At 35.4% G+C, this 19,037-nt stretch overlaps 1 protein-coding gene across 1 annotated transcript in view; it reads left to right on the forward strand.

Moving 5' to 3' along the window:
• Positions 1 to 19,037, forward strand: part of ITGBL1 (integrin subunit beta like 1) — a 151,920-nt gene that overhangs the window by 58,288 nt on the left and 74,595 nt on the right. The window contains exons 3-6 of the mRNA XM_059823174.1: positions 6,378 to 6,524; positions 10,488 to 10,610; positions 14,205 to 14,345; positions 17,043 to 17,183. Of these exons, the coding sequence (XP_059679157.1) occupies positions 6,378 to 6,524; positions 10,488 to 10,610; positions 14,205 to 14,345; positions 17,043 to 17,183 (552 nt within the window). The remainder of the gene's footprint in view (positions 1 to 6,377; positions 6,525 to 10,487; positions 10,611 to 14,204; positions 14,346 to 17,042; positions 17,184 to 19,037) is intronic.

Below are 19,037 nucleotides of genomic sequence, written 5' to 3' on the forward strand. Positions count from 1 at the left end.
CCCAATTTAAAGCAGGACTCTATAACAACAAGTTCTTCATATTTCTTCACCTATTTCATGAAGTGTTTTTTAGATTTGAAAAGCACTTCATGAATCACTCAGTGGTTCCTTAAAATGAATAATAATGAGCCCAATTCAATTATTATGCCAGTCGCTGATTTCCTTCTGATGGCTGACTTTACGCAATAGAGAGGAATCCTTGTGATAAATCTCACCTGCCTGCAGGAAATGGATTCCATTACAATTTTAAAATGAGAACTGCCCCCAATTGTGTTCTTACCTAGAATAATTGGGCTTTAGTTATTAAAAATAAGTGACAGTGAGGACATCTGAGCGTATTTTAATGTCTGGTCAAACAGCCTGGACCTTTGTACTCCAGTAAGAGACTTCTTTTGTAGTGAGAGTTACTGTGCTATAACTAATGCTGCACAACCACACAAATAGGTATTCTACCAAAAGCAGTATCTCCAATAGTGTTGGCTTAATGAACCAAGGATTTATTTAAGAGTTTGGTCCTTGCAGTTTTACAAGTACGTGATTATAGTTTTACAATTGCCCCTAGACAGGGAGTGATCTTTTCATCTTACTGAGAAAAAGGATGAATGTAATTTCAAAGACGTAATTTCAATAACTATGTTGTCTCATTGCTCGGTTTTTTTTTTTGTTTGTTTGTTCTATAAACTAGATATCTCTAACCATACTCTCCTAATGTCATCTGAAAGCTCTCAAACACCAAGAAATTTGTCCTTACTAAAATTTCTATGACAAAGTTAATTATCATTATTGGCTTTAGAGAGAAGAGAATTTAAGCTCATCTCTTGGAGCCCTGGTGATGTTGTTCTGTGCCAGTTACCCAGAAAATGGAAGATCCAAGAGTTGAACCCAGTTACCTTTCTTTCAATTTGAGGTCTTAACCTCAAGATCAGTCTTTTCTTATTTTTCTTTTCTGCTAAGTGTTTCCAAGGAGTCTGCATTTTTGTGCCCCACCATTGCTCAGTAGACAAGATAATCACAACACATAGGCATGTATACATTCACACATGCTCTTAGGTGGCAAGAGCATGGTAGGTAACAAAACAAGTAATTTGTTTTGACTGTTTGCATTGCCTAGGGAAAGATTAACCACTAGGATGTAGCAGAGCTTTCAGCCATAGTGAACATTAGTATGAAATAAAAAAATCTAAACCAAAACTGGTACAAAGATGGAGAGAATCTTTTCCAGTGGAAGGCACAGAAATAGCAATAGCACTGCTGAATGCTACAATTTCTGTAGCCACATAGAAATGGAAGCAGTGTTCAAATTCAGTTTTTGGTCTACCCAATAATTATGTAGTATTTTTTTTTCATAAACTGATGGAGTTCAACCTATAACTAAGCTGATATCCTTCTCCTTTTTTATTCAAAGTGTGTCAGAATATTTAAAACCTGAAATAGATTATTATATAGATAAGTGAAGCAAAAGAAAATAAACAAACTAATTTTTATTTGCATGTATACATGTCTAGTGATGCACCAAACTCCGAAATCCCACCAGTTAAGTTTTTGTATCCTATTCAATCATTGTATGCTTCCCGGTAGTTCAGTGAAGAAAGACAGCCAACCTCTGAGGACTATTCAGCCCACACAGGACCTGAGTCACTCTGTAGAAGTGCTTGTCTCTCATGATGGATTACAGATGAATCCTAGCAAAATCAGGCTTCCAAATTGGTGCCTTGAATACATACAGTTCAGATGTGGTTTCAGAACTTTTTGTCAGAGATTTTACCTTTGTGTCTTGGCTCTTGGACCTATAGGTATGCAAACATGTAGTAGAAAAACATTTTTAGATTGCACTTAGAATGAAGTTAAGAGTATAAGGTCACAAGCATGTGATCAGAGCCAAATGTTTGTGTTTTAAATTACTATCTCTCCGCTGACATGTTTTAATTCCAAGCCTAATGCAACTTTGCACATGGCTAAAATTCTACAAGTGTTTTCCCTGGAAAACTTGATTCATTCTTCTGAGGTTTAGAGACTTAATGTTAATTTTTCAGCCTAAACTGGGCCAATGTCCATTTTACATAAATTACATGTAGCATTTCAAAGGCAAGTTTGCTACCATTTTCTGTCCCTACTGATATATCTTCAACTGGTAAATCTCAGACTCTTTTCAGCTAAAGACTTAGTGATACTATCTTTCCACAGCAGACATGAGTATACATTCAGGCTCCCGTTTCCAACTGGGGAGGCCTTAGCCTATAGCACCCTTTCTTTGTCCCCGGTGTGTGACCCTGTGCTTTGCATTTCTAGTTTCAATCCACTTTTATTACTTCAGTCCTTCAGACTGTCCGTCTAGTTCATTCTGTATGATTTTCCATCTTCACCTTTCTACTGAGGGCTTACAGGTTTGTGTCATTGGCAAATGTTGTTAGCATACTCTGATTTTTTGTATGAATATCAGTAAAACATGTTTGGTTCCAAAAACATCCTTTGAAGCATCACTAGTAATGTTCTTCTATCCCAGTAATATCCTTTTTGGTCCTAATGTTGTTTCCTTCCTTTAAAACAAGTTGTGATTCTTTTACATTTCTAGAGTATCTTATCCAGAATAATTTTTTCCTAAGTGGCATTGTATCCAACATATATGATGATATCAGCTAGACTTCCTGTGTTCCTTTCCTTAAAATATCAGTTATCTTATAAAGAGTGATGTCAGGTTGATTTGGCATAATGATAGTCTATTTTGGGATAAAGCTGTTATTCATTATAATCCAGTTTTCATTACCTCAGTGTCTCTAGCTATGCAATGTTTCATAATTTGTTTCAAATCCTTGCACAGCTTATGAGGTCAGAGCTGCTTGTTATGTTGCCTGGATCATGTATATCCCTTTTTCTTAAACGAAAAAAAGTTAGTTTTTTTATTTTTCAGACATTTGATTGCTAGCCTAATAAATTCATCAAAAGCTTTGTTATTAAACTGGCCTTTCATGTGCAAGTATTGTAAGTACTCTCAAATAGAGATTATGGGGTCTCGCCCTCCTGGTCTAGATGCTTCCTTAAAAACAGTTTTATGTCTTTGTTTTGTTCTCATCTTAGATGAGTAATTTTCATTTCCACAGTCTGTATCATTAGCCACACTGCATTTGCTACTGTACTCAACATCCCCATATTAATTTTGTTTTGGACTGTCTGGAAATTATCTTTAATCTTAACTGCTTTTTGCTGCTTGGTGAAGCCACTCTTTTTCCTCTTTTTATTTGGATGATGAAAATACATTTTAGTACTTGCAATTTTGCAAGATCTGACCCTGCCTAACATTTTCTGTTCTCGCTTTCTCCATATATTTTCTGACATCTGACAGTTTTCCTTGCATATTAGTTTCATTTTACAAGCTTTCTGCATACTCCAGATATACTCTCTGAGGTGACTGCTCATCTAGTTAGAAATGGAGCCCTTTGTTATAAAAGGTTTTTCCACATGTTTGAAGCTGCAATTTTTTCACAGCCCACAGCCACAGTCTTTTTCTTAAAGGAATTCTAGCACTTCCTTGAGTCTTCATTATTTCCTTTATTTTCTGATTTTTTAAAGTGAAATTCTGATTTATTTATGTTTAGCATTTATTCATGTTACAGTCATATTTTAAAACTGGAATGAATGTGTCATCACTTAGTCTGCGATACAGCTTTCTTGACCAACTATTCAGTAAGGTCTTGTAGCTCACTTTTGTGTTGTATCACATCTGCAGATACGTGGGTCTACCACTTAGTATAATTTATTTTCTGGGAAGTTACAACATCACCTCTCAGCTTTCATAGTGCTATTTACTCCTTATTTACTATTTCATAATATTATTTGCTTTCTAAATAGTACAGAAATTTATATAGAACAAAAGGAATCCTACACAAAACTTTCTGAAAGGAATCGGAAACCAATTAGAAACCTTTTGTACCCTCTCTAATTTTCTTACAGCTTATCACATACTTGGTTTATAGTTCATCACATCACTATTTTTGCTGTGAGGAAGACCAGGAGATTGGTACATGTGGATGTGGGAAATAAGCACGAGGATTATTATGTCAAACTGACTTTCACATCTACTGCATCATCTATGTAACAGGGAAGATACAGTGAGTTATACAAGCTATTGCAGGTAGTTTTATGGCCTTCTACACTTCAATATAGCCCTCTCACCCAATTTTTTGGGCAAAATATTGCCATTGCTTTACAATTAAAAAGATATCCAGTTGACTGAATTAGGATATTTTAAGTGGGTGATCAAGGTGAAAATCATTAATAGAATCTTACAAATTCATAGTAGTTAAATTCCTTATAGTTGCTTTCAGTTGCATGCAAGAGATCTTCCATTGTTTCTCTCAGTTTAATTTCATTATTTTCAGTTTTTTGTATTTTCTTGTTAAATAAAGCCAAAAAACTACTCTTATGGAAGTCTTTTATTCATTTTTGTTAAGCACGCTGTATGAATTTTAAGTGAAATTAGTTGTTTTCCTTTATGCACCGTAAGTTAGATTAGTGCATCTCTAACTGAGAGAGTGCTGGTAGTGCTGATAGTGGTCCAGTGCTGCTGGACCATCAGTACTAACCAGCAGTGGCTTCTGCCTTACTGTGTCATTTAGAATGGGAACAGGAAAATCAGTCCTCCTTTTATTAGAGCATCTTTTATTTACCAGCAGACATCAAACTGTTAAATCACAAGAGTGCCTAACATGGAAAATGCAAAGCCATTGTGATAAGTAATCCTTGACAGGAAGGAAAATATAAGGAGATGGTTATTTTTTGTCTTTAGCTTTTTTAAGCTACTCTAGGACTTATCACCATTTTCCAGAATGGTTTATACTTTCGCCTGTTAGTGAAGCAGATTAATCAGAAGACTAAGTTTTTATTATATATTTTATATCCTACTTTTTTTTTCCTTGTCCTTTACCAACAGAGAGTTATTCAGCAATTTTAAGGTGGCAGCTCCTGTTTTAAACCAAAAACGAACATGATTCTCTCATGTTTTTGAACTATGTTTTTTTCAGCTATTGAATTGTATCTTGTCTTAGGACCATCTTGGAAGGCAAACAAAATTTTATTGAGCAACAAAAGATACAAGTCTTTCTCTTTAAAATTTTCTATTTACAACAGTTATTTAAATTCCTTCTTATTGGCAGTAGACTGAGCTTGTATTTTCAGGCAGGCAACTGAAGGCAACAGATGCATTTAAAATAGACTGCAATAACATTCTATTTTTGAGATGTAGTGATTGGAAGGGAATCTTTTTCTGTCAATCAGATATACATTAAAATGGTATTTATTTTAAAATTGAATATTCTTGTTTAAAAGATTTGCAATTGTTTTCACATTTACTCTCTAAAATTGTAAAGGAATGCTAAAGAATTAAGTGATAGGAATATGCACCTGGAATTTAGTGTGGAACACAATACTTATCTGCAACATAAATAGTGTAAATTGTCAGTTCATCTGCATATTTGGGTATTTTTAAAGAAACTAAAGAATTTTTAAAAACAAACTTTCCTTACTTTTATAATTCTTCATGCTATTAGATATATTACAAATTTTAGGCAATGTAGTATTCAACTGATAGAAGGCTAGCATGCCACGTCCTAATAATTGAGCAGCTGCATTGGTTCTTTAAGATACTTCACACTTAGCAAATAATCATAAGTATATATAGTCCTATGGCTATCAAAATATATTGTTTTGCCAATATTTTGTCAATATTTAAAGACAAAATTCAGTTTTGCGGTAGCAGCCAGGTAGAGTCTAAGTGGGTGGGAGAGGGCTGGAGGAACCAGAAGCCAGCAGAGGCTTCAGGGAGAAGGATTTGCACCTTCCAGTAGAGGTGGGAGCTGCAGCTGCTGCTGTATGAGGGAGTTACTGCTTGTCGCTGTAGCTGGCCCTTGCCATGCTCCTTTTCAGGGTTTGTACCGTAATAACTAATCCTGTGTCCTCAGGCTGCAGTTTCTAGCTGTTCTTTGCCTATAGCTGGCCAAGGAGGTGAATGGAATCTCTGCACTTGGAGTTTTGTTGTAAACAAACATGGGAATGAGAAAGAGATGAAAGTAACAAGAAAGCCCATTGTTCATACAGGGTGACTTAGTTCTGTATTCCTTCTTAAAATAAGCATTCATATGTAGACCTATCAAAATGACATACATTAGATTTCAAAGTCATAGTGATTTCAGGTGTCTCTTCATATTTAAGATCATATTTATTCATTTCTATTTTTAATTGCATATAAATTACTTTAAGTGAACCTGTTAATCATATTTATTTAAAACTATAATTGATGGAATCTATTTTAAAAGCTGGATTAGAAAATATCACTTTCTGAATGAAAAAAAAGGACTTGACACACTCTTTCCTTCCATTGCTAGGCCATGGGAAGTGTGACTGTGGGAAGTGCAAATGTGATGAAGGCTGGTATGGCGAAGCTTGTCAGTATCCAACTACTTGCAATCTTACACGGAAGAAAAGCAATGAAATGTGTAAGAATTCTCAAGATATCATCTGTTCTGGTGCAGGTAAGGTGTCTTTTGTTGCTTTTGATGGCTCGGTGTTCTCCCTGTGTTATCTTGAGCATCACTGTAATTTCTTTACTAATTAAGAATTTTGTAGAGTATGTTTCAAGAGACTGAGAAATAACTGTATGCATACTAAAATGCTTAATTTTCCTATAGGCCAATTCCTGTGCATATGCTATGCACTGGTTCAGAATGCCTGCCTTAGTACTCTAGTTTATCCATGGCTATTTTAGGTTCATGAAACTGCTGCTGTGTCATGTATTTTGCCCATCAAAAGGTTGCGGTAATGGCATTAACACAGAAAGTGATGTCATTTTTTTGTGTTTGTGTTTATAGCATGCAGAAATGGCATTTGCAAGTATTTTTCCAGGACATTTATAAGCTATAGAGTTTTTGAGACACTTTTGAGCTGTTACAATGATTATTAAAAACAGTAGTGGCAGATCTGCTGAATCATTTTAATGTGATACTTCCATCTTCACTTTCCTGATTTGGTAACTCTCTTTTCTCTAATTCTTTAATTTTATAACTCATCCTAACTTAAACAGGAAATAATTTCCTTAAAAATTCAGAGGGGAAAGAAACAGCCTTTTAGAAGACTTCACTGCACAATGGTAAAATTTTGAAGGGCATTTGCTGCCAATCAAGGTTTGAGACCAGAAACTGCCTTCCAGTTTTTCCATTACATTGATCTCCGAGTGAGAGAATGGTTCAAGAACCTCACTTCTGCTCCTGTTGCTGGTCTTTAATTTCTCTCTGGGTCCATACATTTTCATAGAACTAAATTTCTCACAAGGTAGTTGCTGACATGAGCAAAGAACCCAAGGGATTTGTGGGACTTGCTACAGAGAAGCTAGGCTCTCACAACAAGATGTGAAACCAATTTAACATAATAATTTAAGCGTACGGCCTACTGAGTAAATGATACATTTCATTTATGGCAATAATACAGATTATATGAAACTCATGATTGTTTGGCTAACGAATGAGAGACACTTAAATGAGAAACTGACTCCCAAAAATAAGCATAGTTCATTGTGATCAGTCAAAGTACTTAACAGGAATGTTAAGACCTTTTTTTCTCTTTCTTTCCTTGGCTAGAAGTGGCCCCAGTCTGTTTATCACTGAGTTTTCACAGGAAAACCAGTGTAGCTGAACAGCCACTAGAAGTGGCTAAGAGGGGAGTTTTGTGGGATCAGAAGAATAAATGCTTTCAGTTTTGCTCGTATTAAACAGGACAGGAATTTCAATGAGATGGGCTAGGAAGTTTGGGGTAACTGATGGGCTGCAGCCATACATATTTTATCTTGATGGGATTGCCTTTCAATCTACTGCCAACATTGCCTTTGGAGTCTGAGCTCTGTTTTTTAATTGCCAATAAAAGATGGGAAGGGATGCCATGAGTTGTTGCAAGAATAGTCCTCTACTGTCACACAGCTAACAATTTATTGTAATTCTTTTCATGAACCAATCAAGATCTACCTAAAATTTAACATTTCTAATTCAACTGTTCCTAATCATTTGTCAGAGCAACTAGGGCATTCTACCTAAACTGAGATTCTCTATGTGAGCAATTTCCACTTCTGGTCAGTGGGAAGGAATGGACACTTTTAGGACACAGTCTGTCTCAACCTCTTTAGATGCCCAATTTATGAATCAATTTACCATTTTTTCTTTTTTTCTGTTTGGGAATTATCTGTAAACAAAACAGTTTTCTCAAAAATTTTATTTGTATTTATTTTCCAAGTAATTGTAGCAAATAATTCTAGCTCTGGAGCTTACTTATGTTATCAGTTGTATTATTATTATTTTACTATATTAGCTCTTGCAAATGTTCTTAAAGTTTACTTTTTTAGATGGGTGATGTACGTCACAGAGCCCCATTCTTCTGTTCTTTGTTTGGATTAATACGACATTTAGTAAAACTTGTACTATACTTGTAATGGTGAAAAGTAAAATGTTTTCTGCAAACTAGTTGTGTAATATCAGCGTAGAAGTTCTATTTTGGAGGACTTCTTTTGTGTCAATAACCATGTTTGCTGGAATATGTATGGATGTAATCTGAGGAGTATGAGTCCTGTAAATTAAGTTCCTTTTTTTCTAAATCTATACTTGCTGGCATAGTGATGCCAGTGACTGCTGAAACAGCTTGTGCAAGTCCATCGACCTCAGGGCCCCAGTTAACATAGTATTGCACAAAGTTCCTACCCTTACAATTTTAATAAAGGTGATAGAGGTAGGGAAAAGGGGTGTCTTATACAGCTGGCATGGTAATACATTTGTTTCTAATGGGATTTTATAGTATTTTTTCTTTTTTAACTGTATAACTCCTTAATATGTTTATTTATGGCTATTGTATGTTATCAGGCATTATGTTCCAAACTAGAAATATTCAGAAGGAGGAGGAGAAGGCAGTTGTTTGCCTTGCCCTGGCAACTGCACTCCAGGTCAGATAGCCTCTCTGAGGGAAACGGGGGGATTCTTTCTTCCCTGGGAGCAACAAAAGAAACTTTTTTTGTTTGGGAGGGTGGGTAATGGAGAGAGACAGCCACTGAGGTGAGGGGGCAACACTACTCAAAAAAAGAAGGAAATGTGTGACAAGACCAGAGGTGGCAGAAGAGAGATCTGTTTGCAAACCCATTTCCATCCTTTGCATCACCTCAGCGCTCTGGCTTTTCCTTATGTCAGAAAGTTTCCTGTTGTGGTTTATGTTGTGATAAAAAACAGCTCTGCACTTCCAAAGTATCTGGGAGTCCTGAGGGTACTTACATTGAGGGAGAATCTCAGGTAGACCCGTGTTCTCAAACCACTCACTGGTCTGACATGGGTAAACCCAATCCTACTTGTGACAAATCAGCAAGTGTCTTTATTATATCTCTTAACTTTCTTTCAAGATCTACTCTTTTCTGAGACATCACCCACAAACTGAAGAAAAATGAGCCCTAAAAGCTTAAAGTTAGATTGAGTCCTGAAATAACAAGATATTATTATAGAGGTTCCTACGATTCTTCAGATGAATGAAATAACTTGTAATGTGGACATCAATACAACTGGGAAAAAAAGAAGCTATTGGTGTGCAAATGGCAAGTGGTTGATAAAAACTATATTAAAATGTGAATAAAGAATACTATCAAGAGTTTTAGTAAATATCACAGAATTGGTGCTTTTAACATGCACTTTGCAGTAAAATTGTTGATATGCTATTGTAATGCTTCCAGAATCATAGAATTGTTTAGGTTGGAAATGACTTTTAAGATCATCAAGTCCAACCATTTGGTTTGTTTAATAATGCTATGAATGAATTTCTCCACAATTAGCTTGTCTGTTGTATAATTAATGTATTGCTGTGGTAATTGCTTTCTAGATGATGTCCTTTTTTCCTGACATCTGATCGTAAGTTCTTTATGCAGATGTTCCTCACCAATGTTTTCTTCCTTTGATTCTTGGCTTTTTCTCCAAGGCTGTACTTTAAAAATTTTAATCCCCAGATGGTAACTGTAGAAAAGGGACTGGAGTGCAAAGGAACTTTGTGAACTTAGGCAGACATATTTTCAGGTTGTCGATAGCCATGCCTTGTTACTGTCCTGTAACATGGCTGTGGAATTGGACAAAACCAGGCTTCATTCTTGAGAAGGTAGCTAAGTTAAATTTTCTCCTTTCAGTAGGCAGAAGATATAATTTCCAAAGTTGGCGTCATACCTCAGGTGTATGAAATCAGACAACTCTAGGAGTGAATTTTACTTAGGAAAATATGATGCTGCTTATTAAGAAAGAACCACTTGAATGTTGTATATATTTACAGCTAAGATTAGGCTTTTTGCTGATATGGGTAATTTCTGTGTGTCTTTATTTGGCTGGATGACCTTTAGCCTTCTCAGAAATAAAATATGTACCATCTCTGATGGACTAATGAAACTCTTTCCATAAACTGCAGTTATTGAGTACTGTCTTAAATGTTTACAGGCACATGTCAGTGTGGCAGGTGTAAATGCACAAACTCAGAAGGAAATGGACTGGTCTATGGTAAATTTTGTGAATGTGATGACAGAGAATGCATAGATGATGAGACAGAAGAGATTTGTACAGGTATGTATTTTAGTGAGTACAAGAAAAATGGTGAAGATTAATACAGGCTGTTACAAAATAATTTAACTTTATGGACCTACAAAATGTCTTTACTGAATGTGTGACTTAAGATAAAGGTAACCATATTTGCAAGAATTTAGCTTGCAAATTGTAAGTGGGAATTTCAGATACAAAAATGAGCTAAGCAGGAGGTTAAAGAATTAAGAAATCCTGTGACATCCTCCTCTTTTTGGAAGAACTGCAAAGAGGATTATACAAGGTAACTCACTAAGGTTATTCATAGCTTAGTGTGTCTGTCTTTGGTAGGATATAAGAAATGTGAACGCTTTGTGGCACAGAGGAGAGCAAGATGGAGGACACAGAAAAAAAAAACAAAAGAAAAAAGAAAAATAGGTTATTAAGAATTTTGGCAAGGAAGCAAAAATGAAAAAGAAATGCAGGATGAGAACTCAGAAGTAATTCAGGAGATAAAAAGGGAAAGGAAGGAGTGAAGAAAAATTTCATCTGTGATAGGAAAGGCAAGGGAATAACATGGAGTGAACTCTGCTGATAGATAGAAAAGCAACCAAAATTCAAACTGTGCTTTCATTTCATTATAAGATAGGCACTTGGAAATTAAATACAGTGTAATACACGCCATTTATGGCATTATGAATGTTGTTGCCTGTGTTACTAGGGAGGCTTGTCCTTGAGCTAGAAGGTGCTACGAATATTTTTCAAGATGTACACATGCATACTGTGTCTGTATGCATACAGGAGGATTCAGAACTGCTCTTAAACTGTTCATACTCTGATAATAGTGCATGATCTGCATGTGTGTGTTTATAAAGAGAGAGAATACTTGTGTAAAATAGCTTTATCTGTCTTTATCTTTACACAGAGAACAAAATAAATTCTATTTATTTAAGTGCCTTTGAAGGCAAAAAGAACTTTTTTTAGGATTAGGTAGAGATTTTAAATGAGGGTAACCAGAATGGTCCTCTGAAGTCCAAATCCAGGAATAGAGTACAAGATTTCCAGTAACTGCCTAAAATAAAGTGAGTGGAGGGCAATAATTTTTATGTGCCAATGATCCCATATATATTTATTTGCTTGTAACCATTACATATGGTACCAAATATGATAAAAAATTACCAATTATTTAGTTCCAGTAAATTCTCCTTCTGCTGTTTTGTTCAGGTTTTTTTCCCCCACCTGTGTTGCTGCTGGTTTATATCGTTAGGTTTTTCCTAGCTTTTATTTCCCCTTGTTTTGTCCAATGGTGCCATATTCCAAAATAGACCAGATGCTTCTCTGTAAAAAACTAGTTTTATGTGCATGCAGAGATCAAAGTATGCTGAAGGAAAAGGACAAAAAGGATGGTAGATTCAAGTCTCTAAGGTCTGTGATTCATCAGTATAAAAACCTCTGATACCTTATGTAAGGTTTGGAGCCTTCTGAAGTAAATATAAACTAATGGTGTGCTTGACTTGGTTAGGTTGTTGTAAGCTGAAAAGCTTATGCACGTAGCTTATCATTGTTAGATTTTGTTTTACTTTCTAACAAACCTCTGCAGTACATAACCATATGTTGAACCAGGCCTTATGCAGAAAAAATGGACAGCATATGAACTGAAGGTCAAAGGTACATAATTTCATCACCAAAAAAGCAGACTCCGCATGCCTATCTGGTTATGGCTTCTCTCTCCTATCCCAATGTCTCCTTTGATACCATCTACCCTGTCTTTCCTTCCACAGTATTTCCACCAGAGGAATAATTTAGGTTTATTTATGAAGTCTAGGTTTATTTATGAAATAATAAAGAAATGGCGTTCCAACCCCGTTCTGATTAGCTAGCAATGGCCCCTAGATACTCTCCACAGACAGGGTGAAACTAATCAGTGCCTGTTGTATTTTCACAGTCTGTGTAGCACCTAGTTAGTTGCTACATACCCTTTATTGCCCTTGAAGGTATAGACATGTTTTGAAGATTTTAATTGTCTTCAGAGAAAGCCAACTCAGTAAGATCAAACTAATGAAAAAACAAAAGCTTTTATTTACACACATGTTTCTAAAGCCTGCAGCTGTGAGCTGGGATTTTATCCTGGAAAAGCATACAACGCCATGCTAAGATGTGGCTAACAGGCATTTTAATCTTTGCACAAGGGGATTGCATTTTTTAAGCAATTCACTTCTTAGGTAGGGCAGAGTTACAAAGACGTATCAAGCTTTTCAAGCCTCAGTTGGATTTTTATCAGTCAGTTGACTGTATCACTTTTTTATTTGAGGTTACAGAAACTTTGGAATCAAGTTGCAGATTATTTTTAATGTAGTATCATGGTTTCTAGCAAATTAAATTCTGATCCTGATCTTTTTTATCCAAGGCTTTTTTTCTCTAATGGAGTGATTTTGTCTTCAGTCGAGGGCAAGAGGTAATGGCAAACTGTATCATTTAATTCATATTTGGGGACTATACAAGCGTGAGTGAAGAATGAAGTAGTGATGTTTTTATCTGCAAAAATTGCCAATAGATCAAATTAATTTACTCCTTCACCATTTTTCCTTTTATTCCTTGTTCACTGTTCAAGAACAACCTTTTGGCAATAAGCAGTATTTTAGACTGTCTTTGTTGTTTAGTTACCTAAGTAAGATGATATTTTTATCTTCTGCTATTTTTTATCATGTAACCAAGCAATTGTAATGAAAACTCCATATGTAATTGTAAAAACAGGAAAAAATTGTATTCCACAGGTCTAAATTTGCACTCTTGATAGTTAAGGATATACGTTGACTAGTTTCTGATAGAGACAACCAGGTCTACTAAGCTTAACATACCTAGAGGGAAAAAAGGACAAGGTCCTGACTTGACCCTTCTAGTAAAGAATTAATTTATGGCTTTAAGATTAGTAAGAGTTGCAGCTACTAAATTTAAATGCTTTGTGTCATTGAAACACATGGCAGAAGTACCTTAGTGGATCAAAATGTTCAGGAGCTGGTTTCATCAAGCCTCAGATGACCCAACTATGTTTTCGGGAGATGCATGGTTTGTTAAATTAACATCTAAAAGGTTCATTCTACTAATTCTTATCTTTCATGAATTGGTTTCTCCATGTTCAAAAATCTTCCTAACAGGTAAGAAAAGAAGCCATACACAATGTAGACAGTTTGTAGTAAATCCAGGTCCCACTGCTGGAATTATCTGAGGGGCCAAAAACACACAATGCTTTCTTAGACATGCCAAGTATGGTGGGCAAGTGTGTCCTATCTTAAAGCTGTGCTTAAATTTTAACTATTATATTTACCATCTTCCAAATTTATCTATAAAATTTCAAAAATTAGGCTTACAAATATAAAAATATCGATGTTATTTTCTTAGTGTTTATTGATTAGATTTAATCTGTGATTAAATGAAAACATGTTCTAAAATAGACTTGGGGAAAAGTATAATTCAGATATCCTTTGTCTTATTTTATGTAGGCATGTATAGTCTATAATTTTTTTCTATTCTGAGTCTAGCACTAAAAGTTTTTAAAAGAAAAGATCAAAACAGGTAAATTGTTAATGCCTTTTAAAAACTTGCTTCTTTCTCACTTTATAAAATCTGTTTTGGGTTAAGGCCATGGAAAGTGTTACTGTGGAAACTGTTACTGTGAGGCTGGTTGGCATGGAGATAAATGTGAATTCCAGTGTGACATCACCCCCTGGGAGATCAAGAAAAGATGCACATCTCCAGATGGCAAAATCTGCAGCAACAGAGGTGTGTCATTTGCACTTTCCTTCTACGCATATTTATATAGCTTGCTTTTGTTTTACAATACGCATTTTCTGCACTAGGACATAGGTTGTGTTTGCTAATAGTTTCTAGTTTGTTCTCACTTGTTTGCAGTCTGGATATATGTTTCCAAGTGAGTGCGTAAATACTTCTGTTTTGGTATAAACTTACACATATCCACACCTGTTTTTAGATTAAGCTGACCCAAGTTGTTCTCATCCTTCGTTTTAGTAGTAAGACTGAGGAGGATAATTTGTTAGTATATCCACTTTGGTGAGAGACCTGTCCTGCAAAATAAAATATTAAAAGATTTTTGACTTTGAACTTGGCTGTAAGGCCAACAGGACTGTATATCAATTCACTCTTAAAGAAGACCAAGGACCCACAATTGAATAGGGAAAATGAAAACACAAAGCTTTTCATTTCCACTGAAACCTGAAAAAACAACTAAGAAGTGTTCAGTAACAATGCTGTGGAATGCATATGGACCTGGAAAGGTAGATTTCACACAATATTTCTAACTACATGGGGTTTTGTTTGCACAAAGTCCCAGAATTTGAATTTTACCTTATACTTCTGTCCAATTTTGTAATTTTGGAAACAAAAATAGCACAAAATAAGGTTGTTTTTCACTTGCTGCTATGTTTGGCTTCATTGAACAAAGAGTTAAAAAAAAGTGTTATTTTTTTGATAATAGCCTAGAATAACTACAGTAGAACATAAGCTCAAGTCACATAGACAACTCTCTTAAAACCATGTCTACTGACAAAACCTGCTATACTATGAACATCTAATTATCCTGAGAGCGTTTAGAAAACTCTCTTCTCTTAATTACGAGGAAATTGAAAGATTGGCTCAAATACAGAGATCATGTAGGCTCATTTAGTCTTGGGACTTTAACAGTAAAACATTTTCTCTAATTCTGGAAATAACAAATATTGAAGTGGCTTCAGATCAGATGTTTTGTTTGTACTGAAAAAGTAACTTCTTGCCAAAGAATTTCTTGTCAAAGCAATTTCTTGTTCAAATTTGAAATTTTAATGTGCAAGTATTTCTTTAAATTCATGTTGCAATTGGGGGAAATGAGGATAAATACTATAGCTGATATTCTGAATAGCTACAAACTCCTGTACAAAGATACATTCATGGGATACTTCTATATTTTTATCTTTCATGTATTTGTGACTTTATCTACATAAAAAATTTGTAGGCTTTTAACTACATGAAGCTGCTTTCCAACACAGCATTTCTGCTCTCTTCAGTCCTGTTTACCCAGTTTTCTGTGTTTATACATCTTGTGATATAGGTGCAGTTCATCCTGTCAGTCTTGAGCCTTCTGAAAATTAAATATCAAGGCTAACCTTGCTGTCCAGACTCCTTCAGTGCTAAGATGGATAAATTGTCTGTATCTTTCCACCAACTGTCTAGTCAACCAGCTGAGACCAGATGTGAACCTTTAGATTTTTTTAAACTTTGGTGAGATGGTGTTTTGCATTGCAATATCCAGGACAGCTGATCCAAGTTAACTTTGAAGTTGTTTCTGGGAGGGTTAATCACTCTCCAGAGACTTTTCCTGATTTTCTGTTTGGGGTTTTTTTGTTTGTTTATTGTTAGGTTTTTTTCTTCTCCTTAAGCAACGTCACTGAATTATGAAAGTATCGATAACCATGTGCAAATTTCTTGAGGGCTGTCTTGGTGGCTTTAGCACTAAACAGGGCAGCAGCTCTTCCTGCTTCATCTAACTGTCATGCATGCACGATTGTGTAGACCTTCTCTTTTTAGAGAATGTGCCCATATCTATATGTACTCTTTAGTCACCCTGTCCTATTGTCCTCAAATGCATTACATTGTTCAGAGTAATCTGAAGAAGAACACAAAGGTTTTGTTGGAGTAGCAGAAGGTGAAGCTACTCTGCAGGAAATTAACTGCATGCATCTGTAAGTTTAGGCTGCTTCTTTGTGCCTGTTAGCATCTCAGAAAAAGTATTGAGTGTATGGCCCTGAAGCATATTTGGATTTCTGAATAAGGAAACTGCTTTTTTTGTTCTGACTTTTCCTAAGTAAGTGGGATGCATGTTCTCTGTAGATCAATAAGGTTGTGCTGAATTACTGTCTGTGTCATATTTTACATTTTCCTTCTTATTGTAAACAAGGTGTGGCCCTGAATATTGACTTGGGAAAAGTGAAAAAGTATCATTTTCATGTAGATCTGTGCTGATGTTCTTCTTAGGTAAAGAATGACCTCCTAGGCATTTTCAACTGGATTAGAATTTGGATTTCCTTCTAGTTTAAATGTTTATGCTTTAACATGCCCAAGCCCAAGTCATTTAAATAGAATTGATTTTTATTGTCATTAGTGTCAGGGCAAATTACTGTTGATGTCAAAGACTTCCGATTGTTCTGTGCACTGCTTTTTTCAGTTGTTTCCTAGCAAGGCTCAACAGCAAAAAGAAACTTGAACAGGAAGCCAACTTGTTTGTATAAAGTATTACTACCAAATAATCATAAAAGGTTTTAAATCACTGATGATGAGCATACGCTCACGATTGACACTTGCAGCTTTGACACTGCACTTCTGTAAGAGCAGAAAATTCACAAGTGTAAATTCCTGTAATCAAACTACTATTGCCCTAAATTGCTCAGTTAATCTTCTATCTCTTTTTTTTTTTTTCTTTTTTCCTAGGCACATGTGTATGTGGGGAATGCACATGCCATGATGTGGACCCAACTGGTGACTGGGGAGATATTCATGGAGATACTTGTGAGTGTGATGAAAGAAACTGCAAAGCAGTGTATGACAGATATTCTGATGACTTCTGTTCAGGTAAGGAATATATATATAAAAGGAACCTATGTGTAGTTTTATAAAAAAAGCGTCCAATCGGTCTGATCTTGCTCTTCCTTCATGCTCCAATTCTTATTTTTCTACCTTAAAATATATCAAGCTTTAGCTGGTGTTTTTGGGAATGGACTTTTTAAATTAAAAGATATAATTCCATAAAAGAAAAAAAAAATGTTTCCAGTTCTAAAGCTTTCTTAAAACACGTCTTTTTTTCTTTGCCCTTTACCAAATATGAAATATTTTTAGGTGCCATCTCCCTTCTAATTTCCTTGTCTTCAGTGTAGCCTAAGATAAATTGGAGAATGGTTGAAACTTTAAAGTATATATCTACCTTTCCTTGGGGAAATTTAAATTTGAAAATTTGTTAGAACACATTTTATTTGTTATGTTATATGGCAGGGAGAGGACAAATGAGAGGAAGAAATTCGAGGAAAAGTGAGTTAATGAGTTAATGAAAAACAGTACCCTGAGAATACCAATTGACCTAAGAACAAGTAGAGCATCAATATGTGGAAAATATGAATGTGTGGTCCAGCTACACATCACTGACTGTACATCTTAGACACTTTCACCTTCCTTTTTTCTTCTACTTGTACTTCAGAGCATTATATTCAAATTAGTTAAAGTCCATCCAGTCCATCCAAGGTTTGCAGTGTATTTAGATTGATGCTCCATGTATTAACTAACAAAAGCCAAGATTCTGAGCAAGACCTTGCATACAATTTTGTATGGTTACTACTAAAGATGCTAATACTGGGCAGGACAGAAGGACTTGGATCAATACACAGCATGCAATTTGTACACACAGGAACTTTGCAAAAACAAGTGAGGGTGGTTTCAAAGGGTCTTGACAGATTACAGATTGTCAGCTCTAATGTGTCCTGTAGAAATCTGATCTGGCCTAATTAATAATAGGAAGAAAGCAGTAACATCAAGGAAAAAAAATGATGTGGTATATTCTCCTCCTCTTACTAGAATGAGAGATCCCTCATAGAAAGACCATAGGAGTTGTCAGTAATAGGGAGAAAAGGCTGAAACAAACATGGTATATAAAATTGTCAGCCTCTTCTTTGACTGTTATAAAGGTGAAAGGTTTCTCAACTGTTGTGGGTTGTTTGATTTTTTTTAATAAACATTGATGAATCACTAGCTAATAAAACTGGAGAAAAAAAAAAGAAAGAAGCATTTTTAAAAACCCTTCAGTGAATTCATTTGCTTGCTACTCTTTTGGCTGCCTACAAATGTTATATAGGTTTATTTAATTAATAAACTAGAAGGATGTAGAACTGCAGTCATCACAGTGGCAGGAGGATTGAGTTTGGGATGTTGTCAATTTTTGAATGTATTTTTGTGTTGCTGAGTATGTTTTTAGCACTCAGGGACTGATCAAAATGTCAGTATGGTAACTGTGTTCTGTAGTTAAGGGTGAACATAAGAGGTTCAAACCTAATTAGATTAAGGCAAACCTGTGGCATCTACAGCTAATGCTGCATCACTGAAACAGGGCTTGGAATCCCTCTTTCCCAAACATTATTGCCATTGCTGCTGCTGCTGCCCAGGGTGGTAAGAAAGCAGAGTGTAAGAAAGTATGGACAGTTACAAAGGAATTGGGGGGAAGATATTGCCATTTGACATTGGATTAAGGACTGGTACAGTGTTCTTTATTACACAGACATAACTGTAAATGAGCAAACCTTATGAGAGATACAAAAGGAGGTACTCATATGGCTTGCTTGATTTAACTAAAACTCATATTGAAATATAGCTTAGTTTTTCTGTATAATCAGCAAAAATTTTAGCCCTACTTCTTATTCTTAACCCCTCCCTTTCCATTAT

This window comes from Gavia stellata, chromosome 1 (genome assembly GCF_030936135.1).
Source record: "Gavia stellata isolate bGavSte3 chromosome 1, bGavSte3.hap2, whole genome shotgun sequence".
Classification (NCBI taxonomy): domain Eukaryota; kingdom Metazoa; phylum Chordata; class Aves; order Gaviiformes; family Gaviidae; genus Gavia; species Gavia stellata.